General features: G+C 42.3%; 1 protein-coding gene across 4 annotated transcripts in view; it reads left to right on the top strand.

The window, feature by feature from the left end:
• Positions 1–24962, top strand: part of Kair1d (Kainate-type ionotropic glutamate receptor subunit 1D) — a 157083-nt gene extending 132121 nt beyond the window's left edge. Inside the window, exons 8-17 of one of the 4 annotated variants that reach the window (XM_076389483.1) lie at positions 1134–1286; positions 7417–7638; positions 10394–10685; positions 11211–11349; positions 13597–13734; positions 15939–16137; positions 17006–17237; positions 18527–18642; positions 19632–19787; positions 24634–24962. In XM_076389483.1, coding sequence (XP_076245598.1) covers positions 1134–1286; positions 7417–7638; positions 10394–10685; positions 11211–11349; positions 13597–13734; positions 15939–16137; positions 17006–17237; positions 18527–18642; positions 19632–19787; positions 24634–24828 — 1842 coding nt within the window. In that variant the 3' untranslated portion in view covers positions 24829–24962. Of the gene's footprint in view, positions 1–1133; positions 1287–7416; positions 7639–10393; positions 10686–11210; positions 11350–13596; positions 13735–15938; positions 16138–17005; positions 17238–18526; positions 18643–19631; positions 19788–21467; positions 22678–22723; positions 22944–23629; positions 24126–24633 lie in introns of those variants that run through there. The other 3 variants (XM_076389486.1, XM_076389485.1, XM_076389484.1) reach the window with 3 other exon arrangements.
• Positions 24963–26451: the final 1489 nt, after the last annotated feature.

Here is a 26451-nt window from a genome sequence, read left to right as displayed (position 1 = left end):
TTTCGACGTTTAATTTTGTACGCGAAATGAAGTGGTAATTAGTTTCTTGTCATTCCTGGTAAATTGAGTAATTGCCAGACTGGACTCTCTAATTTCTCTGTAACACACGAGCTACGAGTAATCTAGTTTCTAGGAACCATTTAAATTCCAAATGATTCGTGACTCGTAACACTTCTGAACAAAGAGTTATTTTTTCGAAGCGTGGAGTTCCAAAAGATCTTCGATTCCTTTTCTACAAGCAATTCTACATCTATCGTCTTCGATATATTGTACAAAGGAAAAGAAGTCGATAGAGAATAACGTAGATAAAAGAAGAACCTTTCACAGGAAACTTTCAGCAGGTAGTTTCGAACTTCACCCAAGTCCTTCGATCCTTAGTCTACAGATAAACCACGTCGCCTTTGCGACCAACAATACAATTAAACCTTGACGGTCCTCCAACAAAGCTGCATCGACAGCAGAAGTTTCAGTCAAGAAATTAAGTAGCGGTTTTCAAAGGGCTCGATATTCCATGCGCTTAAACGAGTCGAACTAGCCCATACAAAGTATCCACGTTAACTAGGTCTCTTAATTTCGCGTCGAAGATTGAACGAGCAATCTTATGGCAAACGCGAATCAGAAACACGTCGCCTTTCTCGGCGAATGGCTCCTAAACGGTGGCTCGTAAAGTCCTGTAAGGATATTGGCTTGTCCCGAATAGGTAAAGGTACAGCCACGCTGATACGTGCGGCGATAGAGTGTTCCAGTCGCGAAATATAAATGCCTGTAGAACAGAGGTGTCGATTCGCCACGAGATCGTGAAAGGCTGCGTCACCTTCACGCGTTCTTGTCGACGATCGCAAAGTTTCGTTTGCTGGAGCGAAGGAATCGTTCGATCTGGACACAAATAGGATACCCTTTTACGACCGTGAATCCCAGTTTTGGCCATCCTCATAAACGGCGATTCAGCGCCGTCAGAGGCGAATTTCATCGAAATCGATTCCTTTCGATGCCTTTTTCTGCGATCTGATTTACATCGACGCGATCAGCGGTCGTTGCACAAATTTCTCGCGATTTCGTTCGACACGTTCACGTTTTTCCATGACCACGTGTGGGCGCTGAAATTGTCTGACTTCTTGCGTGAATATTTTCAGACTGAAACCTCGCTGATGTACGACGCTGTGCATCTGTTCGCCAAGGCGCTACATGATTTGGACACGTCCCAGAGGATCGACATCAAGCCGCTCTCCTGCGAGTCTACTGACACCTGGCCTCATGGATACTCGCTGATTAATTATATGAAGATCGTGAGTACTAGAATTTTGCATGTATATTGTTAGTAGAGAAGTATTTAAGTCTTCGAAATATTTAGGAAATCAAGGTTTAATATTTATCGTTGAATTTTATGTAGAGGGTTTCAGAATCTATGGTATAAGCCAAAGAGTAGTGATTTTACGTGTAGAAGTAAGTCAAAGGTGTAGAATATCCTTTTCCACAAAACGTATTTTATTTTTAAGGAAACTGGGTTTGAATTTTGACTAGCCCTGAATGTACGAAAGTAGAATTTTAAACACCGAGGAGTGGCGGAATGAAAAGAACGCTTCTACTTTGAAGTAGATTCAATAGAGTCGGTGGTCAGACTGAGTGTACCTCTTACCACGTGTAACTCGCAAGTGAATAAACTTGCACATCGTACTCTCCATGTAAAATTGTCATTTCTCAGCTTATACTACCAGATTTAAAATATTGTACACAATATTCAGGAAATAAGCATTCGAAAATGTAAAATAAAATTAATGAAAAATTAATGCAGATTTAGGGACCCTAGATACTGAACTCTTGGAGCAAAATAGTAAAAATAAGTCGAAAAAATTCTCAATAAATTCATTTTTAATAAATCTCAATACTAAAAGACCCAAAAACCAAAAAACATTGAATTCCAAAAGTGGCACGGTGTAACAACCGTGGTTGGCAGAGAGCCACGAGCAGTTGTTAAAAACAGTTTCTCCATGGGAAAGGTGGAGGTAACGACTGAAGAGATGCATTGTCGCGACAAAAGAGGATAATTTCATTGAAACCTTAATCCTATCCCAGTGTCGTTGGGAACACTCCAATTGAAGCGACGCGAACGATCAGGAAACGATGTTTGCGTCACGATGACATCGCAGTCTCCCTCATACCGATGGGAGCACGGCCTATGGCGTAATTGGCAGAGGGAAAGAAAGGAACGCTGCAGTGGGACGTGGAAATTAAGTTATCAGGTTAACTTGGAGCTTTCGAAGCTGCGGCAATTTTTCCACCCACCTCTCTAGGGCTTTGCTGAATCCCTCTTCAAACTGTCATACAGTTTCGCGGTATCGGTGGAACATTTATATCGTTCAGACTGAGAACTTTTAACCGCGTACTCGTGCGAAGTCACTCGATGCTATAAAATTAAAAGGACAGGATAATTGAGGACGGTGGAAATTGATTCTCAGTTAAAGTGTCGACTTTAACTTCTTGTGATTGAGGCACCCTGAAAGAAAGATAGTCAAAGAGTTGTTAAATATAATAGATACATGTGTTATTTGTAATCAGATATAGAAAATTTGTTATTAAGTACTGTCACAAAATGGGCGACTCAAGGACTCAAAAAAATCATTAATAGCCTGTATAATAACAAAAAGGAAGATACAGTAAATTTGTCTCTTTTGAGAAATCATCAAAATAAGATTTTGCTAATTTCGAGAGAACAGTGAACCAGTCCATCTTAAGTAGAGTATCTGGTGGTACCTTCGAAGGTAATATTGATCAGTGGTTTTTGCAACGTTAAATATTTCAGTCCTCGACAACCAGTATCAGATTCCTTTCTCACGTTTTGTCCACCCATAACACGACTACCGAGACTACCGCTTATTTACCTCTTATTTCACGTTGCATCCTTAATGCTCGTCGGTGGCACGTTAAAGTAGACTGATGTTTCCTCGAGTTATCTTATCACTGGCTCAATCTCTCAAGAAAGCCACCTTAGCTAGAACCATTTAGAAGGGAAACGAGAAAAACGAACTAGCGAACGAGAACGACGGGGAGCCATGCGATCCTTGAAGGCGAAGAAAAATGACGGGATTACGACACGAAATATGTAAAGCAGGCCGAGGCGAGGCGCGTCAGAGCGTGGCGCGACCGCCCTAATTGCAAGGGGAAGGTAATTGGACGCCTTGACGGCGCGAACGGCTCGAAGCCAACCATTCCACAGTAAAAACGTCCCGTAACTGACGCGACAATATCACCCAGCGCTGTTATCGAAAGCCTTCGTTCATTCGGTTACACGGCACGCCAGTGTCGCGATAGATCGGGACAAAATGTGCTCCAGTGACGTCAGAAAATGGAAAGGTGAGGGTACCTCAAGCAATACGATCAAATACCTTGCAATACCCCCATTTTTCTACCTTACAACGTCACTGTCCCGGTATATCACAATACTATCCAACTATGGAGAAAGACAGTAACTACAGAAAAATGTGAAATTGAGTTTTCTGCATTCTTGAATAATTTTAAATATTTTGCATCTTGTTTCACTATAAAGTACCAGTTAGTAACTTGATAATTTAATTTTAATTTACTTAAGAAAATTTTAAAATACTTTCTGTAGATACTGCTTTTCTCCATGCTTGGGTAGAATACAGCTGCTCGCGCCATTATCCCTGCGACCAGAAATCAGTACGATTGTTTATCAATACTGTATCGGGGAGGACCAAGGGGTGGAGACACTTAGCGAGGGGTGGCGTATCGTTTAGCGAGGGGGCTATAATTTCGCAGAATTATGGTCATCGATCGGTCGTCCAGGCAACGTAATAAGCCATTATAACGATATGCTTAATCTGACTGTCCCTCTGTTCCCTGTACGAGGTTTCGTGCTTATTAACGAGCGCCACGAGTGCTGCCATGTGCAACGCGCATCCCCAGAAACAGAGACGTACGAGGCGCGGTGAGGTTGGCGTCCGCGCTGGAACAGGAGGCGGACGGGCCCTTTCCTATGCTCCCCGATTGTTCTGCCAAACAATGGAAAGTTACTCCCGGGGTTAAACGAACCCGTCGGCCCCGTTGACAAATTATAGCTCGCGGTTTTGCGACCGTGAATCTCGGCTGACGGGCCGCGTCACGCCAGGACCGAAATCGACCGTGCAACCAGCAGTTTCACTCCAAAGATTTTAATAGGGATGGGGAGTCGAGGCTGCTGCGTCGATATGCTCGATGCTTGCTTTTCAACCCTGGACATATTTTCAATTGAGGAATTCGGTGCCCAATCAAACGCGCAGCGCGGATTTTATGCAGGAGATTTCCACGTACGTTTTAGCTCAGCTTCAGGTACTTGCTTTCTGTTATTCGAAAGAAAGAGGTTTCACGAACGTGTGCAGGTGCTTTATTAAATTTCGTTTTGAAATAACGTTCTGTTAGTGTAAATTAAAACTGATTATAAAGATATGTGGTAAATATCGTTCAAAGAGAATAATTTGTGAAGTATGCTTCCTCCTGAAAACGGAAGTTATTGTATTCTGGAATTCGAAAGTATTGCACTCTGTAGAGTTGACAAATGTAACTCATATCATGGATCTTGTGGAAAATAACTAGAGTCGTTTCTTTTTATTAACTGTACCTTCGTTATCTACATTTTCTGACATTCAGGATTTCAATTATTTGACTATTAATCGTAAAAAAACATTTCCACAAAAGCCAGGTAAAATTATAAAAACTAACATCGAAAACAAAATTCATCTCTGTGCACCTCTATCGACTGATCAATTTAACCGTTCGCATTCGGGTGCTCACTTTTTTCACGGTCCAGTACTGAAAGGCCAACAACAAAAAATAGAATCAGAAGATCAAGCAATAGAATATAAATGAAACGGACAATATCACAACAAACAACGATATAAACGCGGGCAGCGCAGCGAAACAGCTCGAAATCCGTTTACGTCAAAAATCAGTCGCTCCGATAACGAGATACAACTCCGATAACTGTGTTTTTTTTTTCTCTGTCCCCATCCCCGATGTATTTTTTTTCTGTGTTTTAAATATTTGCACCCGCTAACGATGTCCCTGGTATTATTATTGATCACACAGGGGCCAACGAACGCGGTCGGAGGATTTCAGGCCGCGTCACGCTCGCGATTTCGTCGGGCTGCGACCGCGCGTAATAATGTTCCGCCCGATGCAAAAATATCGCGAGAGGGTCGGATCCGCGGGCGCGCCGAGGCTGCCTTCAATTTCGCTAATTACTGCGCGTAACCGGCACCAGAAACGTTCCTCAGCGCGGAACATCGGTAATTTGTCCTCGAAAATTCGGTTGACGCGTCAAAGCTGGCCCCGGTAATTATGCCTGGTAATGGCCGAGCTCGCCAATTTTCCTGCGGATGCCTGACGCGTTGTCCGAATTTGCCGCGGTCTCGGGTCACGGCGCGATCACCCTCTGGTTACACAATTTGCAGCAGCCAGGCCTGTTCTACGGAATATTTTTCCACTCTGATGCACAGTGGGCCAAGCCACTGTTTCACTAAAGTCATTTCGGTGACAGAAGGAGGTTGATCCAGTAGTCGAGAATTTGAAAGAGATGTCGATTCTTTTGATGCAAGAGTACGTTTAGATTGAAGAAAGGGGAAGGATGTTTTTTAGTACTATCTCAGTATTTGAAGTATTGAGGTGGTCGACTAGTGAGCACTGATCGATCTCTTGATTCTTATGGCAAACTATGGGGAAAGGTCTAAAAGGTTCGAAAAGAAATTGATAAATTAAGTTCATAAAGTCTAATGACCGTAGTGTGCCTATAAAATTAATCTTTCTGCATATACTGTATGGCGTGTCATATCTGTCATTTGAGCACCGTAAAGGGAATCATATTTCATAGACTGTACGTAACAATTCATTATGCTCTAGATTATACACCCTGGTGTCCAAGCTAAAGCAGGCCACCTAAATACCTCTCCGTGTTTAATAACGCGAAACTTTATAAAACTAAAACAAAAATGATCCTACCTAGAAGATTCTTCCTCTATAATATGTCTCCTTTAAAACCATTCAAATTATGACATGCACGATTTTCGGATCGTTAAAAATAGAGGAGATATTTAGGTAGTCTGCTTCAGCTTGGGCATCCTGTATAATATAAAGCATGGTTTACGAGATACATACAATCTATGAAATATAATTCTCTTTACAGTGCTAAAACGATGGCTACGACCCGCCATATAACATAGGTATTCAAAAAGGATACTTTTATAGGCGCACTAAAGTCATTAGGCTCCATAAAATTCATTTATTGCTGTGATTTCGGACCTTTTAGACTCTATCTTATAGCTTGCAATAAGAATGAAGAGATTTTATGACAGCCGCTAAAATGACCTTTGACCAGCCAGATCAGCAGTTTGGTCCACTGTGCGCCGATCACGAAATTCCCACCGGCGAGTTGCTCGAAAACGAAACCTGTCTGGCATGCTCCCGTGCACTGATATCGTTCCGCCTGACGTATTTCGGCTGTCCGTTTAATCGTCCCCCGCCACTCATGACTCATTGATTAGAACTAGTCACCGAGAATTTCCCGTGTAATTACGTTCGGCCGCTCTGTCCTCCGCGCAAACACGCAGTTCATATTGTGTCTGCGTGATGCTTCGAATGGGATCGGCGACGCGTGCACTTGGACATTGCTGATCGCTGGGATTCGTGAATATTGAAGGGGGGTTCGAGAAGGGGGAGGTATTATTGTTATTATTTATTTGGGAGATGAATGGTACATAAATTCTATTTATAGAGGAGTTTATAGAATAATATTATAGATTGATGTTGGTTGTGTAAGAGACCTAATGAATATTAATATAGTTCGTAAATTAGGAGTAATCAGGTTCGGATGAGTGGAGTCGAGCAGTATAGAAATTATGAAGAGATTGAGAAATGTATGTTATGTGTAGAATTTGTTGGAATTAGATCTTGATGCAAAGGAACGCATTACAAAAAATTGTGTAAAAAGAATTGAGCTGTTGTTATTTTTGTTGTGGCTAAGAGACTAAGTAATCCTTGCATGTGAAAAATAATAAGCTTCAAATAGGAATAGAGAACAAACTATTTTTATGTAACATAAAAATAAAAAATATGAACATAGGAACAGAGAATTCCATTAAACGCATCAGAAAATATAATGAAAAAAATGAAGAAAGTACTTGCTTCCGAGTTAATAATAAAATTGTGAAACCTATAACATGTCTGACAAATGCGTCTGACTCCTGGTCTTATTCTACTGCCACAGCGCATTCGTCAATCATACTTTACAAAAATTGTGAACCCTTTTCAGCAATTCATTAATAACTCTAGAACAAACACTCAAACATAATTTATTATTTTTACTTCATATATTTTTATAGATTTCTCGTAACTGTGCGTGAAAAGCAGTTCGATATTTGTTCTCAGGTCGAGATGAAAGGTCTGACAGGCATCATCAAATTCGATCACCAAGGATTCCGCTCGGACTTCATCCTGGATATCATCGAGCTCAACAATAAAGAAGGCCTGAAGAAGATCGGGACCTGGAACAGCACGAAGGGTATAAACTTCACGCGAAGCTACAAAGAGGAGTACACTCAAATCGTGGAGAATCTTCAAAACAAGACCTTCATCGTAACTACTATTCTGGTGAGTGGTCGCGAGGTGCCTACACTCCCGAAACCACTCTCCGTCAATTAATCACGAAACAGAAGCAAGTTTCGCGCCTCAGTTTGTAACAGCATTTCCCGAGCCATAGTCTGACTAAACTCTCCCCACAGTCACTTGGACGAACCCGTGGCGGTCTCTACATTCGACTTACCAGCGTTCCACCACTTAAATCTGAATTTCAGAAATGCTCGTTCAATGTCGTGCAGCGCACGTAAATCACTGGCGTGTGTCGTTAAAGCCCCGCGACTGTTTGTTTTTTCCAGAATGAAAAGGAAACAGAAACGAGGTTGAACGAACCCGCGACGGAAACGAGGAATTTCCTTCTCCTTTTTCTTTCCTCGCCGTCTGTCAGCTCGTTAGCTTTCCCCTCCCCCGTTCTCTGTTTCCTCGAAGAAAACCGCGGAAACTCGCGGACATACGCGATTTAATTGAAGCTTTCGCGACGAGTCACGCGCGTTACTTACGCTCGCGCTAATTGTGGCGACAAGTAATGCACTCGCGAATGTATTAACTGGCTCGAAAGTTCACGAGAAGGGAGAAGTGTCAGCGAGAGGAGCGTCGAGCCAGCGACGGTGCACAGCCACGAGATAAGGGCTCTCCTGGTGCCCAAGGAGACGACTCTGGGAACTTAACCGATCTAATGCTGGCACTCCAAACGTCTAAATGCTCTGTGTTTATGGCGATATTAATCGGCTGCTGCCTTGTATACGGAGGATGAGAACGGGGGGGGGGGGGGGGGGGGGGGGGGGGGGGGGGGAATCGCCGAGTTTAAACGACTCGATGGAATTTTTGTCTGGAATTCGTCGCGGAAGAGACTGCGAAGTTGTTGACTGCGAAGGAATTTAAGAGTACGTCCAAGTTACAGGGGAATAGTTTATGGTAGATGTTTTACGACATTTTTGGAAGAAGATGCTAACAGCTAAAGATACCCTATGTAATTGTATGTAAAGAATGTATGGTGAATGTCCCAGTACTTGACCACGTTCTGATATATGAACACTAACATCAATTTTAATCGTGCAACTGGTTATAGATACATTTAGATATTCTCAGATAAGACAATATGGAACTGATACTACTCAGAACACTTGAGTAAACTAGAAATTCCAGAGGTAGTCAAATTCGAGTGAAATTCCAAAACATATATACAAGGTGATTCACGTAACTGTACCTCCTGAATTTCCTTGTAAACTATTTATTGTACGAAACAATGTTTCTAATGAACGTTGTTTGGTATCGAGAGTATACTCCTCTTTGGTATTCTCCTCTCGATACCAAACAGCTCTCGTTTGAAACGTTTTCTCATATAATAAATAGTTTACAAAAAAATTCAGGTGACACAGTTAGGTTACTCACCCTGTATAACAATGTAATATTTGTGTTTCAAATTGATATCATGCCACGTGCACAGAATTCTTCAGAAAAGATTTCCATTTAGTTCACAGAAAGTAATATCCTCAATCCCACCCTCGGATACGAAATCAACCAATTCGTCCCCCTAAATACGTACCACGTACTACATGGTTGTTACAAGATTAAACAATTCACGGGCAAACTGCAGCGATTAAACTTCCCACGCGCGAACTTTTTTTCACAGTTTAACACGCTGAGCGCACAAAATTCCTCGTAGTTTCCGCGAAATTCCTCTCGTTAACCCCTGTACAGTAGCGCGTCGCGTTTCGCGCGGACCCATCGTTTGGACGCGCTGGCATTCGAGGCTCGCGCAACACACGAGGTTTTTCCGCCTCTGCGGTTTCCACATTTTCCTGCCCGACAAGGATGCCCATCGGCCGCTTATTTTTCGCATATAACCGCGCGCGGTTTTTCCTCCAGCGAGGGGAAGTCCACCGAGACGAGAGCGCAGCTTTTGATCGCGCACCTCCACGCATATCCCATTCCTCCCTAGCGCCTGACGCAAATCACGGCTGCGTTAATTAAGCAGCGTCGGTGCACGAAAGGAGCCACGAGTCCTGAATTTTCATGTTTGCCGAAACGGAGGGGCTACCTCGAGCGAATATAGGGCTGCAGCGCCACGAGCTCAGCCTACCCCTTGGTTCTATTGGCTCAACCAGTGACCTAGCTGTTCACATTCAGACACGTATTCAGATTCGTTCGCGCTGCGCGAGGTTCCATACGTGCCACGTACGTGACGCCTGCAATGGTGATGGTTTGCTAGGGCTGGTAGGATGCGGAGATATTTATTAATGAAAATAGATGAGGGATTTCGAGCGATCGGTGTGGTGGAACGAGTGGCTTCCATGAAGTCGTCTTTTTAAATTTCAGGGTATTGTTTGTATTCGAGGGAAATACGGATAATTAATACTAGAACTATTTGGTATTGATCATCTGAAATGGTGTTAGTAGTGAACTAACTAGAATATGGGAGGTTTGCTGTGATTTTACTCATCTATTTTTTTTTTTTTTCTTTTAATTATTCGATTTTAAAACATTTCTTTTTAAAACATTCGATTTTTTAAGTAATCCTTCAGGATACCAATTAAGGATTTACGTACAAATTGTCACGTACAAACAGTCTCCTATAAATTGTCCACAAGCCTTTTCCTAAAGTCAAGAAATGCAATTTTTTAATTACATATTCCCAAGAAATTGAACTCAATAATTTTGGACTGCTTCAGCAAATTTATTCCCAAAGTCGAAGGGATTTTCTAAACTCTTCACTGACGAGGGTCGAAAGCGAAGCGACAGAGGTAACGATTGATCATTGCTTCCACAGAGTGCACCGTATTGCATGATGAAGGCCTCGAGCGAGAAGCTGTCCGGAAATAAACAGTTCGAGGGCTACAGTGTCGACTTGATTTACGAGATATCGAGGATTCTCGGGTTCAATTATACGTTCCGGGTGGTGCCAGACGGACGATACGGGTCTTACAACAAACAAACGAAAGAGTGGGACGGCATGATGAAAGAACTGCTCGATCAGAAAGCGGACTTGGCCATCGCCGACCTGACCATCACGTACGATCGGGAACAGGCGGTTGACTTCACCATGCCATTCATGAACCTAGGTGAGGGTGGTATTTAATCCTAGAACCTTGCTTCCCTTGCGTGCCATGGATCTGGGGATCGATTTAACGACGAATCGCCTTGACATGTGGCATTCATTTGGGTCCCTGGTTCTCGAGCTGAAGGATATTCAGGGTTGCCCCGCGATGTTCCTCCTTGAGTATAGTGGGGAAAATTTTAAGGTGAGAGAAGAAATAATGAGTATCCTATTGGTGTAGGTCTAGACCTTAGACACCTGTTATTTCTTTTTTGACCTCCTAATTTATGTCACAATACCCAAAGAGCGAATTTGTGTGGCAAACCTGAGTATATTCTAGGGGATATATTTGGGGTTAAAAAAACAAATGAAAAATATTGACATGAATAAAGAAACAAAAATTCTATAGACTTCAAGCTAACTGAAGTCACAGGACGTGAGTTCCAGAGTCAGTAAAATGATCCTCCTAGAAAAGAAGCGTGTATCAATCGTCTCATCAATCTATCTAAAAATAATGTAACGTGCAAAGCAAGGTAATGTCTATTTCCAGGAATCAGCATACTGTACCGTAAGCCCATAAAGCAGCCGCCAAATCTGTTCTCGTTCCTCAGCCCTCTGAGCCTGGACGTTTGGATTTATATGGCGACAGCTTATCTCGGTGTCTCTGTGCTGCTCTTCATACTCGCCAGGCAAGTGAATCCATTTTACCAAGCCCCCGATAAAAATATCTCTCTCCCACCACACAACGAAATTTCGTATCCGAACGAGATCCGATGGGAACGAGTCCCTGCATCCCCTAATAGCTTCGACTATATCACGTGAAAATCTCGACAAATTTTTGCGGTACGAACTGACCCAGCCATGACAGAATTTCTGCCTCCAGGAATAGAATCGGGACGAACCATCGCTGATACGTATCCGAGATAATACTTTTGCCCGGCTAGCATTCGCTGCTCGAACAGTCTACAGTTAATAGGTATTCGATTCACGATGATTCTCGAGCGTTCCCTCGAACAGAACGGACGTACCATTTCTAATTTCACGATCAATCGCGATGCGAGCGTTCAGCTACGCGGAATAAAAACGAAAGAGAAGTGACCGGTAGCGGATGGACGAGGCAGCGAGTTGTCGCGTTCCGTTCGACTTCTTTTTCTCGACGTCCACGCGGCCAATCTTCATACGTAAATGGCGATCGAGCCCGTGGATAGACAGCCGCGGACAGCTAGAAAGGATCAGACTGTTGTCTAGAGTTGATCAGTTTAGATTCACCCCGTACGAGTGGTACAATCCTCATCCGTGCAACAAAAACCCGGACCATCTGGAGAATCGCTTCAAGCTGCTCAACTGCATGTGGTTCACCATCGGATCCTTAATGCGGCAGGGCTGTGACATTCTGCCCAAGTAAGCCGTTAGATTGCCATCGAAGCGGACGCTTATGCCGTTCTGTACTTGTCCACCTTTTCTATATCGTTTATTCTATGCTCCCCCTTTCTTTCTTCCACTTCTTTACTTTCTCGATCTTACGCCCACCTTTAGCTCGTTTACGTTTGTGTTCTGTTTCCGATCCACGCGCCACGTTGTTTCCGCCTTGAAAGCAGCCGTGTCGTCGACCGAAACGCATGTAAATAGGGCCCGACGACGTAACTAACGATCCACTTTCGTAACGATTTACTTGCTCACGTACCGCGAACGCACAAGACCCAGACCCGCGTTCGCCTGCTACGATCCTGGAACCAACAGCGGATGAATTATTCAGCGGAACGAATTCGTGAAACCGCCTTTGGCGGTGCCATCGGGATCGGGTATTCTGTAGTCGCGGTGTAGCCTACTTGGAACGATGGTTGCTTCAGATGAACATCGAGATTGGGATCGCTGTGTATCTCGTGAAATGGGAAAGTGATTTCTTAAGGAGAGACGACCAGATTAGTCTGTTCAGATAATGGGAGATTAGAAGTCGATACACGGGACAAAAATGATTATTCAAACCTTGCAGAAGCCTCTTGAGTTGATCTAAGCTGGGTAGACTTTTGTAGAATCTCTTATAGAGTTTTCTAAAATTAACATTATATTTGACATTTATTTCTACTTTCTGTATTCAAATTTTTGCAAACCTGTATTTGAACTTAGAATTGACTACTCTGTTGTAATAAAGATTAATGAGGGTAAGAGTATAATCTGTACGTAATATAAGCAATATAAACGCTATTTTAATTTAGTTTCCTTGGATTAACAACTAATGGAAATTTAGTACAATAATTTTAAAAAATAAATTACGAAATTCAGCTTCGAATATTTTTAAAACTTTCCTTCTTAAAACGTGTTATAAGAAGAGAAATAGAGTGAGTAGCTAAAATTGATTGAAGGACCTCTTGAAGAGCATACAAATTTATTTTACAGATAAGGTACAGGGGAAGGGTTGCCTGGTAGTCTCTCCTTAACGTTTGTAGTATGTACAAAACTTAAACGAATATCGATTAACGAACGGGCAACGATTCTCAGAGTCGTAGCTTGATAAAACACATGGGAGGTCTCTATCAAGAGTAGAGTAATACTTGACGTTCCCCTTCTACAATATTATTCCATTCGTGACGTATGTGTTCTTAAGCCGCACATTCTATTAGTCACTAACGATATTATCCTTAGGTCCTAGCACATCTAAGAATAGATCACCCCGAGGCAATATCACTCTGTTAAATAGCAGCCACGAAGAAAACATAAAACACAAAATATATCATTTCACTTGATATCCAGAAAAAAAGTCTCTGATCTCAACACCAAATATTTCCCATAAAATGTGTATTTTTCGCTAGATAGTATCAAGAGATAAAAATCGAAGAGCTTGGAGATACAGTATCAAATCACAGAAGGATCACCCAAAATGCGTGTTGCGACTCTGAGACTCTAATCCTCCCCCTTCTCCTTTCACGTGTCTGCAGGTTCAGCCCCTACGAGTGGGAGAATCCCCATCCGTGCAACGGACAGTCCGAGGTCCTCGAGAACGAGTTCACCCTGATGAACTCGCTCTGGTTCACCATAGGCTCGCTCATGCAGCAAGGCTCTGATATAGCGCCGAAGTAAGTCACCGAACAAACACAGCGATATGCCTCTGTACATCTCTTCGTGTCGGTGTCAAAGTTCGGCCAGACTCACAGCAGGCGTAATACATCGTGCAATATAATATGTGATGCAAACTGGACGTGTTGCATGAGATACTCTGTGAACGATTCCTCGCGATTCACAATCGCCTAAATATAAATGTTTCTCGCTGTTTAACACCCCCGCTTCAGTGGTTTAGCGTTTCCTAGGAAGCTACGGCGAAAAAATAAAATCAACATTTAAACCCGGAAACGATGCATAAACTATGCGTTTAACCTATGCAGAAGGTTACCCCCACCTCGCCACTTCATTTCAGGAAGTTAAATCTCCATATTCTGTGTTTATAAAACGCTGCGTTTCACAGGTCTCTGAAACTCTAAAGTGCATCGACGCAGAGCTGGGGAAAATAGCTATTTGAGACAATTCTGTATGAAAGCAGCAGAAGAAAAAAGAGATAGCATGCGCGAGAAAGAGCGAAGCTGAATGAGAAGCATAAACATGAACGTAGATAATACTCATCAAGTGAAATATTTCAGTTGTCACTATTCCCGCTAATCTGTTTCAAATATTCCCCAGCTCTACAGCTTTCGTAATAAACCACCCTCGTATAATACACAAACTATCCCGATACTGAGAAACCTCGTCTAAGTCTCCAGAAACGTTCGCGACACGTCCACGAAGTTCTCGTTGCATTACAAATTGCATTACACGCTGCATTACACTCGTCAGTGGCTGGCTTTACGCGGAACCGTGAGCCGAACTCGCGATCGACTAGTCGCAACTTGATCGACTAGTTGTCTTGACCAGTCGCAGACCAGTTTCACCTGGCTTTACGAACTGCTAGAGAAGTTTCGACGATCTCTGGGGGAGGGGGACGGAGGGAAGACGAGAGATTCGGGGCCGTAGGTGCTACAGTATATAACGTAACGATAGCCTGGATATGCTATATCGTAGGCTTGCTGCAACCGATCACGTTCGAGAACTTGTCGACGTGCTTCGCTAAAGCTACCGCTCTGTCTCGTCGCCCAATCACATGCGACGACGTTTTGTTTAATGGAAGTTGTTGCTGGTCTACCGTTGTAAGAAGCCAGAGGTAATGGAAACGATACCGTGGAACTTTCGATAACTTTCGACGTCTGTGAAATTTGACGGGACCTTCTGTGAATTGGAAACGGGGGGGAAGAGGGAAAACTCGGGAAATCTTGTTGTTCCATCGTCTCGAGACGATTCGAGAATGCCCAGGAGATGGGATCGTGACTGCTGGCTGTAAAATTGTGAATTTTTATAGTCTCGTTATTAGTAATTCATTTTACGGGGAAAGTATAATAATTTGCTTCATGAAGTTCTGAAATGACAGCAACAACTTCGTCGCGTTAATAGCGTGATTCCAATCATTTTCGCTACTTATTGGAAGACATTTCTGTTTCCCGAAATTTTCCGCGATGCAGCCCCTATCCCCGAGTCATTATCGTCATTTCTCCTTTATTAGAAGTGGCATTTAGTTGTTGATGTATACCGCACAGTAGATTGTGTGAAATGCATGGAACAGTAAAACGTAGATTCTGAAATGTTCGTATGTGAACTGTAAGTAATTGGTTTTGTTTAATTTAGTTGATTGGGTACGGTAGATACATGTTAAAGTAGCTTGTGTACTGATAGAAATATATTATTTTCTAGATATAATTAAGCGTAGATATATCTCTCGTGGAACAGGAGTATGAAGCAGAAATGAAAGCGTTTCTCATCTTTTTATACGATACGATTAAAGTAAGCAAAAAAGGATGTTACAAATTTAAACAGTTTAAAAAGTTACAATTCTTTACATTGACTCAACACTAAAAAATAATGGGAATCCATAGCTCTCATTTCTTTCATTTCTGCTTAACAGTAGTCTCAACATAGTATTCCAAATTATACACAGTACTCACATTCAGTACAGGTGTGTACGCGCAATTAATAAATTTTTGACACTAGCTTCGCAGAAATTCTAAAAAAGACAAGAAATGATTACACTTGCGTGTATGCATTCAAACTGAAACTTGATATAAATTCTCCTTAAAAGATTCTAAACAATATTTTCAAGAAGAACAGCGTAAAGAAAGTTATTTTCGCATACGCGAACCAATCGATTTAACCACGCTGAGGAAGACACCGTGTGCAGCCTTCGAATTTTTATCGACAGGGCTGTGTCAACGCGCATCGTCGCTGGGATGTGGTGGTTCTTCACTTTGATCATGATTTCCTCGTACACTGCCAACTTGGCCGCGTTCCTCACCGTCGAGAGGATGGATTCGCCGATCGAGAGCGCGGAGGATCTCGCGAAGCAGACGAAAATCAAATACGGGGCTCTCAAAGGAGGGAGCACCGCGGCCTTTTTCAGGGTAAGATCGCATGAATATCTCACGAACTCTCCGCGAACGTCTGCGTAATCGCTTTATCGAGCTTCGTTCCCTATCTTCGGTCACATGCAAAGTCTACAATCATGGCGGGGACGAAATATCGTTCACCAGAATACTTGCCGAGCAGATTGGGACAGCAATTCCGCGAAAAATATGGCCAACTATAAAATACTACATAAAACTGATTTTCAGTCGGTGACAATATAACAATTTTTAGTGGTTTTGAAATACTTAACCCATGTCCTCGTGAGCCACTTAGATCGAGACCATTCCAATAGCCAACTTTTCAAAAATTCAACAATTTACCTGCATAGTTGCATCTACTATCGTAAAATAATAAATTTATATAGGACTGATAAATAGCATTTAACATATTCCTGAAACCATTTTGACAAATTTTAAGTTTTCTGGCAAGAATTCACTATCTCCAACACAAAATCAATTACTTCTTAAAAAATTGTCCATAGTGGATTATCTTGGATGTCTACTTTAAACTAAATTATAAAATACATTATTCATCGCATCGTTACTTTTCCCTACTTTCTGTTTTATAGACTTAATCAGTATGGCATCTGAGCAGCTCATCTAAATTGCATATTCATAATAATAGTCGTCATCCGCCATAGACTTTTGATAGTTCCCATATGAATAGCTTCGACCTCGTAAAGTCACTAAATTCAAGCGTATAAAACCATAAGAGTGACACCGATAATAGGAATAGGATATATCGATCGTGTCGACAAGGGGTTCGCGATTCCGTGTAATAGGCCTCCTTGAAGATTAACCAATTTCAACCGACGTTCCATCGTTTAATGGTATGCTCGACCATGAAATTCCTCGCGTGATCTAGGATTCCAATTTCTCGACGTACCAGCGCATGTGGTCCTTCATGGATTCGGCAAAGCCGTCGGTATTTACGTCGAGCAACATCGAGGGTGTAGATCGTGTGATCAAGGGTAAAGGTAACTACGCATTCCTAATGGAATCCACCTCTATCGAATACGTAATCGAGAGGAACTGCGACCTCACTCAAGTCGGCGGCCTCTTGGACTCGAAGGGATATGGCATAGCCATGCCGCCAAGTAAGTGCAACCCTTCTAATAGAAATACACCCACCATACACCCCCCTGTGACGCCCTGAGAGTATAAACTCGTCACCTAGACGCGCCGTTAGTCGATTATACGCGCTCGAACGACTCTCTCGAACGACAGAGAACCACCCCAGAGAGCGTACGCTATTTCGGCCGATCGACGCGTATATCGTTGATTTATGGCCCCTGAGCGTACGCCGTTGAATCGGAAAGATAATTTTTCACGTTCGTCCTGTGGATTTATGACGGAATTAGGCGGGCAATGGGACGCGTTCCGTTGTGGCCCAATTTTGAACCGATTTCAATGTTCGCGCGATTCTGGGATAATCATTCTTTTGGAGGAGGAACGTAATTTGTGGGGATTTTGAGGAAATTATACAGAGGGATAGCAGAGAACTCAAGATCTTTTTTGCAGTCTTTTTTAAGGTATTAGGTATATCAGTTGTAGTGATTTCAGATTTTCGAAAAAAGAGATGACATTTTCTGATGAAAATTGAGTATTAGTTTCTTTTGTTATACATCGATATTTGAATGAATGCATGTATTTCCCTCGGAAAATCTAGAACTGAAATTGTACGTACATGGAAAATTGTCAAAATTGATGATCCATTTTGTCCCAATTTATTGAAACGATTTCAATGAAATTTTGGGTAACAATGCGTACGCTGTTAATAGTACCTATTACACTAAAATGAAATTCATGCTTTGTTATACCTATTGTTCATTTGTAATCGCGTTTAATTTTTGGAACACGAATTCATACACGTCTAGTGCTTGAAATTGAACAAAATTTTGCCACTCTTTACAAAGAGACATACATACTTTATCAGCGCCAGTAATAAGCAACAATAACCTCTTCCAGAAAGAAAAAAGGAAAAATTCCTAACTAAATAAAATACTCATCTACAAAATACCTATAGGATTCAAAATACAGATCTAACCACCCTCCATTTCCTCCCTTCCCCATCTCCACAGAAGATAAATTCCAACAAATCCTGCAATATCAAATAGAAAAGAATATTCCAAACTTCCACCGACAAATATCGTCCAAGTTCCTCGAGCAACTCACCCTTTCCCTTCACCTCATACTCCCTCAGAATCGCGTGGCCCTGCAGGCGATCGCGAGAATACCGACGCCGTCGATCGGTCTCGCGAGGTCGCGAAATGAGCACAGCACGTAGAAACGATAACCCCAATGATAGTTTTCGGAAAGTTTCGGCCCCGATAAAAGTCAGGTGGAGGAGGACCAGGAGTATCTCAAAACGACCTTGGAACTTCAGATTCGCCGTACAGAACGGCCATAAGCGGGGCCATCCTAAAGTTGCAAGAAGAAGGGAAGCTGCACTTGCTGAAGACGCGTTGGTGGAAGGAGAAACGCGGCGGAGGATCCTGCAGAGTGAGTATGCAAACACGTTTCCCTTATTTTCCGCAGCGAACTCGCTCGCGTCCGAATTTCTTATCCCCCTCCTGCTGTGTTTCGCGCTGACTACGCTACGGCTGCCAAGACGAGTGCACAGTGGATGGGGGATGAACGAGCTAGACCGTGATGCGAGAAGACAATTCCATAAATTCGTGAAATCATGGCTAGCATTACTATGCAGCCCTTATCTGGCGGGATTACTACGCCAGGGTAAATTCTAGCGGCTGCTCGTCAGCGGAATTAGGTTGCCCGAAAACTCTCTTTTTACGACTACCTGTTGGTCGAATGAAGAGGAAGAGTCAAAATTTTGTTTGAGCAGTGTTCTTGAAAAAAGTCTACTTTCTAAGTCATCCGGGGGTAGTGAGAGATTGTTTGATGCAAATCCTGTTAATTACGCAAGTTGGGGTAGAATCTTTAATAGAGAGCGTGTAAATTGTCACGGTCTGTACTTAACTTTCGTAAGATACTGGTATATAGAACAATGTCACCACCTGTAGAATACTGAATGTAGACGGGCGACAACTTTGAAAATGCTGCTCCTGAAAGTTAGACATTTGTCTTGTTGGTGTACTATAACTGCAAATGTTTAAGTTTTCGAAGTTCGTAATTGTATAGTTCTTTAGCCATTCTATATTGAAACTTAAAAATTTTCAAATTTCCCAACATTGAAATAAGTATACCTAAAATGCACACAGCAATTTTTGTTTTTAATTTAAGTCCCAAACTACTGATCATATGCCTTCAAAATAAGTAAAATAAAAAACTAAAATTCTTTATTGCACATTCATAAAAAATTCATGAGTCACTGTAGCTACTACTGACCTATACTTTTAAAGCAATAAGAAGATTTCAGAATTAAAAGCTGCTATTAAACCTACACATTACATGGAACAATATAAAACGATTCTCTAGTATAATCGATTGAAGAGCCATCCTAGAGCAAAAATTCCTTGCCTGTTGACCAGGACGACACGTCGAAGAGCAGTTCGACAGCGAACGAGCTGGGCCTGGCGAACGTCGGCGGCGTGTTCGTGGTTCTGATGGGAGGAATGGGAATCGCTTGCGTGATAGCGGTATGCGAGTTCGTCTGGAAAAGCCGGAAGGTCGCCATCGAGGAACGGGTGAGTGAGGTCAGATAGCACGTCGAAGAAGGCGTGATCGCGCCTGAAGTAACGTCGTCCAACACGCACCTCGACCCCGACGCGATTTACCCCGACATACCGCGCGAATACATCAGTTGATGTTCGCGCGATGGTGGAGTTCCTCTTTAATGGTCACGGTGCAAGTACAAAACCACTCGGGTCTGATCGTTCTACCGTTCCAGTCGATGAATCGCATCCTCTGCACCACGTCCTCTGCAACAAAACGGCGTAGTTCCACCTCGAACAAAGGAAAAGACAATGGAGCGTAGTCACCTTCGTTCTTGAAAGATATTCCAGTGTACAGTCATTTGTGGGTTCAGAGAGGAATCTTTGATTGCCACCGCGACGCTAATTTGCGTACCCTCGACTATCCCTGTTCTGTTCTCTTTCTCTCCCTCTTCAATTCCATCCGAGTCGAAAGGATTCGAAACGAAAGATAAGTGGAGAGATATAAAGTCTCTTTATTCTCTGACAGGCTGTTTACAGACGCTACTAATTTTCAATTTACTTCTGCTCCATTTTCTTTTATCTACATCGGCTCGCAAGTTCTTGTTACTTTTCAATTACGAGATGAGAATCGAGAAATGGGGTTCTGTTAATCTGCGAAGGGGAAGCTGAAAAGCGACGGAGGATGAAAATTCCGTGGGTCAGGCGAACGTGGAATTAAGGCGCGGGGTAATTCTGAGCGCAGCGTAGAACGCTTGCGTGTCTACGATATGTATTCGAGCTACCGTTTGCATAGATTCAAGCGGTGAGCAAACAGGCAAGTATTTGAGGAGGGCTCGTCCACAAATACGGATATGCAGCTTTGCGCTGGTGACCCCTCGTACCTGGGAGCAAACAATTCCACGAGCCAACAAACGGCTAGTATTGCTGTTCCCCTTCGAACCGAGCTCACTTTAGACCGCAGCGAAGTAGCCACGCTGTTTCTCGAATCTGAGGCAGCTAATTGTCTTTACTTTATGGCGAAAGGCTTGAAAATCATGATTAAGAACAAGGTGATTTTGGTAGAGCATGCTAGACAGAGGACAGAGGAGCTTAGGCATTTCTATTTCAATTTTAAAAGCTTTTATTCTGATTTTGAAACAAAAATTTAGCAAACCTTATCTGGAAGATTAAAAGTCAGATTATGTCATATTACAATTTCACATAGACATAGAATATCTACTCAGCAATAATAAGAAAAGACTTTCTCACAGAAAAGGAATTTTGTAATTTTCGTGACGCTGCAGGGGAAATTGGACTTTCTGATTTCTTCATTTATCCTGAATAAGAGAAGATAGGTCTTCTTCAGTCTACTGTGATTTTCAATTTATCTTGCGCACATTGTTAGCTTTCAACTTTCAAAAGGGCATTTCCTATATTTTTCATTACGTACTTCACTAACTTTACTTACGTTTGACTTTCTTTCTCATTTCAAGAAAGATTGTATAGGTTGCGTTCTCCACAATCCATTTATTATCATTTAACTTCTCCCATTTATAAGAACGAATTATTTTGTTTCTACAGTTCAGTATCAAAGTTATGACAGGTTGTTTCAGTTTCTGCTTCCCATCGAAACGTAGCACGCGTTACGTTTTTCTAGCTAGTGTCTGCGCGATTCATCGATCTGATTCACCTACCGCAATTTTACCCGAGAATTTTCGTGTTCTGTTTTAGAAGCAGAAATCCTCGGGGAAACCGATCTGCGAAGCTTTTACTGATCTACACTAGCGGGCGGTATAGCGATCTTTGAAACAGACTTTAGAAAAATGAATGACAGATTCCTAGGCCCGAGAAAACCGTATCTGACCCAATGGACCTAAGGAGGAACTCCACCACGAGCGATCGAGAACTATGTGAAACGCTGACAGACATGAACTGTAAAAAGCTGAAACGAAACATATAATCAAAAGAAGGAGCAACGATCCTCGATCTTTCCAATTTTTCGTACCCACGAAAATTGCAACTAAAAAGAATCATTATAATTGAGCGTAAAGAACATAGAAATTTGTATTAATTGGAAGAACAGGAAACAGATTCGAAAATCAGTTTTCCAATAGCTAGAAAAATTGGAAAGGTCAACACGTTTGCCATTTGCTCATATCAAAACCTTAGATTAATTGACGACGACTTCAAGCCTCGCAGCGAGAAGTGAACAGTCTGAGAGCCGAGCAATTGTTAATATAAAAAGAACGCGGCGTGGACGATTGCGCCGCGGTCGCGACTGAATTAACATGCTGCAGAGTAAACGAAATATTTACGAACAATCACGATTTTATACTGAATAGATAATTACTGTATAGCGTGAGGTTGCAAACGTTTTATCGTACATGTACATATTGCGTAGCTCGAGGGATGGTTCACCACCCCCAACGCGGAGTCCGTATGTTTCTCCTCGCTAAAAAGAAAAGAAGTAAACAAAAAGATGAGATTTGAAAGAAAATTTCAGGTCCAGGAAGAGAAGCCCACGGATTCCCTAGCGAGAAATGAAAGAACTTCGTTATTCGATAGACGATTCTGTATGTTTCGGCTCGTAAATTTGTATCATACGAATTAACCTATTGGTGGTGCCTCGGTCAATTCTAACCCACGCTTATCTTTCTATTCCTGGGTCTTATCTCTCGTTTCTTACTATTCAGGGGTGTATCAAAATTCCAAGACGAGTTGAAGCGCGAAAATTTTCCTTAAACGGAATTGAGGAGTCCTTTTACAAAAGCTTGCAAGACGCTGAAGGATTCTTCGGTTTCTCTTCTTACGAAGAATTCACCTTATCTCATGCTACTTATAATAATATTATATCACTTTGTATTTTATCTTGAGATTCTAATATTTGATTTACCACATTTCCAGAATACGCGGTATAATATTTCGAACCAACGAGACTCGCATGAATAGTATATTAATAACACTGTACGAATTTTATATTATTTTAGATTAAGGCGAACTCGTCCCTTGATTCCCCGCGACACACAGACTACTGCTAGAAAATGCGTTCCTCCGATACACGATCGCCTCTCCTATCGTTCCCGACAAGTGTCCGAACTAACAGAAGGATTAAAATCGAGGCTGGGTCGGAAAGGACCCAGGCACCGCCAGCCTATGGTTAAAAAGCGGTCGCACTGAAAACGTAGACGTTAAGTGAATCACGTACGATTCTCGAAAGGACACGCGCACGATGTGTGACAGTTTAGTATGACATTGTTAGTTGTGTCGCAATGTTTCTTGCCTCTCTTTCTCTCTCGCCACGGATACGCAGGAGGTGAGCAAACTTTTGTACTTTCGTCCGTGTTAATCATTGTGTCACAGCACTGGTCGATGAAGCGAATCATAAAGCATGTTAGATAGTGTCTTGTGCCGTCAGTCTGTTGTTTTTATTCATGGGAAATTTTCCTTGCATGCTAACACACAATGGCATGAAATTGTCGAGGATAAATCTGTACCTGAGAACCAACGTGACCCAAGTCCTTTTTTATTATTTTTTAGGAGTGCTGGAAACCAAATGTGATTAACCATTTCTTGAAATGATATTTGAAGTAGCTTATACTATTAAATTTCCTTTACTTATAACGTAACTTCACTAAATTCCTATTATTACAATAAAAGGAAGAGAAAGCTTTAAGATCCTGTAAGAAACTTAATTTTGAAAAATATTCACTTGAGTTAACCTGGCTCTCAGATACAGAAATCTTGTTCAATTATTTGTATTTTTAATAGTATTAGATTCATTGTGCTGAATGTTTGGAAAAAATGAAAATTGAATTATGGAATTTAGAAAAATAAGAAAAGTGGGAAAAAAGTGTAGAATTATTGAGAAGCGATGTGCATGTAATTTGTTGTAGGTTGACTGGTTTGCTTTTTTCTTCCAATGACTGCTTTTGAAGGTACTCCAAGCACCAGCGATACGAATTGAAGACTCTACACATTCTACTGCCTGTTCGAAGGATTGCCACTTCACTTTGGATGTTGCTTGTAACAACTCGTATAAATAAAATTTGCAAATCTCTATGAGTTTGATTAAAAGTCGCATGAGTTATGTAGAAATGCTTACTACCCACCCACATGCCTGAATCTTATTAATTCTTGCAATTTATTATGGCTGACGCAAAGCATAATTTGCACGTACTTATATAAAACATCGCTTAATTCTTGGAAAGTCAGCTCGATGCCATGACGTGAAATACTACATATCACTTTTTCAAAACGAAAACGAGTTTTCAAATATAACACAAAATCTTGTATCCGAGTGATTAGACCTCAAAATCCTGGTACTTAATATCTATACTTTTCCCCAAATGAAAAATTTCTAAAGAACCTCCCTGTTTATATTGCTTCATTCCTACAACACAGTTGGGCATTATTTGAATAATATATCATCCTATGCTACTTTAAAAAAGTTATTCGAAAATAAATGATGTGACACCGGTACTAAATCAAGCGGTTTTTCTAATTGCCCAAGCCTGCTCCACAGTCACCAAAACCCTCAGAAGCTCAAGCTCGAAATCAAAATCGAACAATCAGAGAACAGCACTCGCGACTCAGCAAGATACCATGCCAAACGATTCTTGTTTTCTGGACCATGGTCAGTAAACTCCTAGGTCCCCCGCCCCATCGTTTCGAGCCGCCAGCGCGTTACACGCACGCACAGACACCGCTGAAAAGTAATCGCCTCGATAAAAGTCCCTGCCTCGGGCGAATTGCCCGCCCGTATCCAGCAGCGAAACATTTGGTCGCGACGATCGCGCGAGTATACGCGTCATCGCGTTTGGCTGACGTGGCTTCGCGCCTCCATAAAAAGGATCGTACGATTGAGACGTTCCAGCAGGTCGTTTCCTCTAACTTGCAGAAGTCCGTGTGCTCGGAGATGGCGAGCGAGCTGCGCTACGCCCTGGACTGCGGGAACGGGACGAAAAAGCCAGTGAAGAAGACGCTGTGCCGCCGCGAGAGGCAACAGTCGAATCTGTCGATCGTCTCCGAGGAGGGCAGGTACCCTGCGTGCAACAAGTACAGGCACTTCGTCGGCAAAGCGCCGCTGACTTGAGTCGCCGGGGGATCCTCCGCCCCCATGGTTCGATTCGCGATCGAATGAACCCGCGACGCAGTCGATCGCGAAACGACGCCTCGTGGGAAGCCAGACGCGAGCTTGTCGACTGCCCTAGGCTAGGACGGGACTCACCCGCGACCTGTGTGCATCTATGTGCGTCTCTATGTTTCTTTTTTCTACGAGCGAGACCAGTAAGGTAGTTCTTCAACTAGCACTTTATAGGATCCAGGCGTTCGGTCGTTGATCGAGCCTCGGTGGTATTTATTGTGGCGTGTGGGAGGCAGCGATGCAGGGCATTCGAGGGAAAATGTCGATGGGATAAAGCGTGGGTACTGAACCTTGTCTTTTGTCATGGAGGTTTATAAAAATAGTGGCTTTTTACTTTGTGAAAAAAAGGGAGCTTTGTCGGAGGGAAAGCTCTTGGAAATATCAACCAGTGGAAAATTAGTAATTGAGAGTTAGATAAAGAACCACAGAATAATACATTAATACTCTAACTTAAGGTGCAAATACACCAGAGTTCGCGAACTGATCGCGAACAGTAAGGATATTCAATTTTCTAAAAAGCTCTGTTCACGTATTTGCTTGCATACTGTTCTTAGTGTTCGTGGAATAATCGAGTAAGGGTGATAAGAAGTTTGTGAACTGTTTGCAGACATTGTTCGCGAGCTGTTCGGTGGTGTGTATCCGACTTTATGAAATTCGCGGCTTCATTAATGATGATAGCAGATTCTGATACACTTTTTGCTGATACTCAGTGTACATACAACTCTCATTTTTCTGTTCATGATATTCCTTATTACGTTTCATATTTATGGACCATACATTCCAATCGCAAAGGCCGAGGTTATAAATTAATTCCATTTCCACCTGATCCCTGCGTCGCTATTTCTTGCACGTATTTCGCGAGCACACGACGGACCTTTCGAGTGTATGCATGTGAAGAGGATCGAGAGCAAAGAGTGGACTCAATCGATACGAATGTGCAACTATACGAACAGCGAGCGTAAGTGTCCCCGAAGAAGTGAATCCCAATCATTGTGTCGTCGACCATGTTCTTAATTTTTAAAGAAAGTACACAGATATTACGCAAATCGAAGAAAGAAGAGGTGCTGTACAAATGTCAGTTCGATGGCGTCAGATGCATCCATTTAGTGTAAATAATCGTACTAATCGTTAAGACTACGAATTATACGATCGCGTCTCTGCTATGGCATTGTAACATAGGACATTCACCGAAACTCCATTAATCGTTCGCTCGATTGCGAAAGGTATGTCCTTCATTTGAATACTTTCTTCAATGCTGTAAGATAAAATGTTCGTGCGTACGCAAGTGTCGTAGATGTGTTTCCGTTCGAACGTTTCACGTCGAAGTTTCACTAGGTGTAGATAGGTCAAGCGATTTTATACTTTACTTTGGCATCGAAGTCGCAAGTTTCGCTAATTTCGTCCGAATTTCGTATCTTTTAAACTTGCTGTTGCGTACCATCGAACTTCATTGATCTATCTGCGAGCAATTCCATTCCAGTGCTTCAGGCGCGACTGAGTTAATCCTTGCGGTGATCCAATATTGAAATTGAAGTTATTTGATGATTTATGATGAAATTTCTTAAACGTATG

Source organism: Calliopsis andreniformis, chromosome 12 (assembly GCF_051401765.1).
Source record: "Calliopsis andreniformis isolate RMS-2024a chromosome 12, iyCalAndr_principal, whole genome shotgun sequence".
Classification (NCBI taxonomy): domain Eukaryota; kingdom Metazoa; phylum Arthropoda; class Insecta; order Hymenoptera; family Andrenidae; genus Calliopsis; species Calliopsis andreniformis.
The sequence above is the reverse complement of the archived record's forward strand: the minus strand, read 5'-3'. Positions and strand labels throughout refer to the sequence as shown.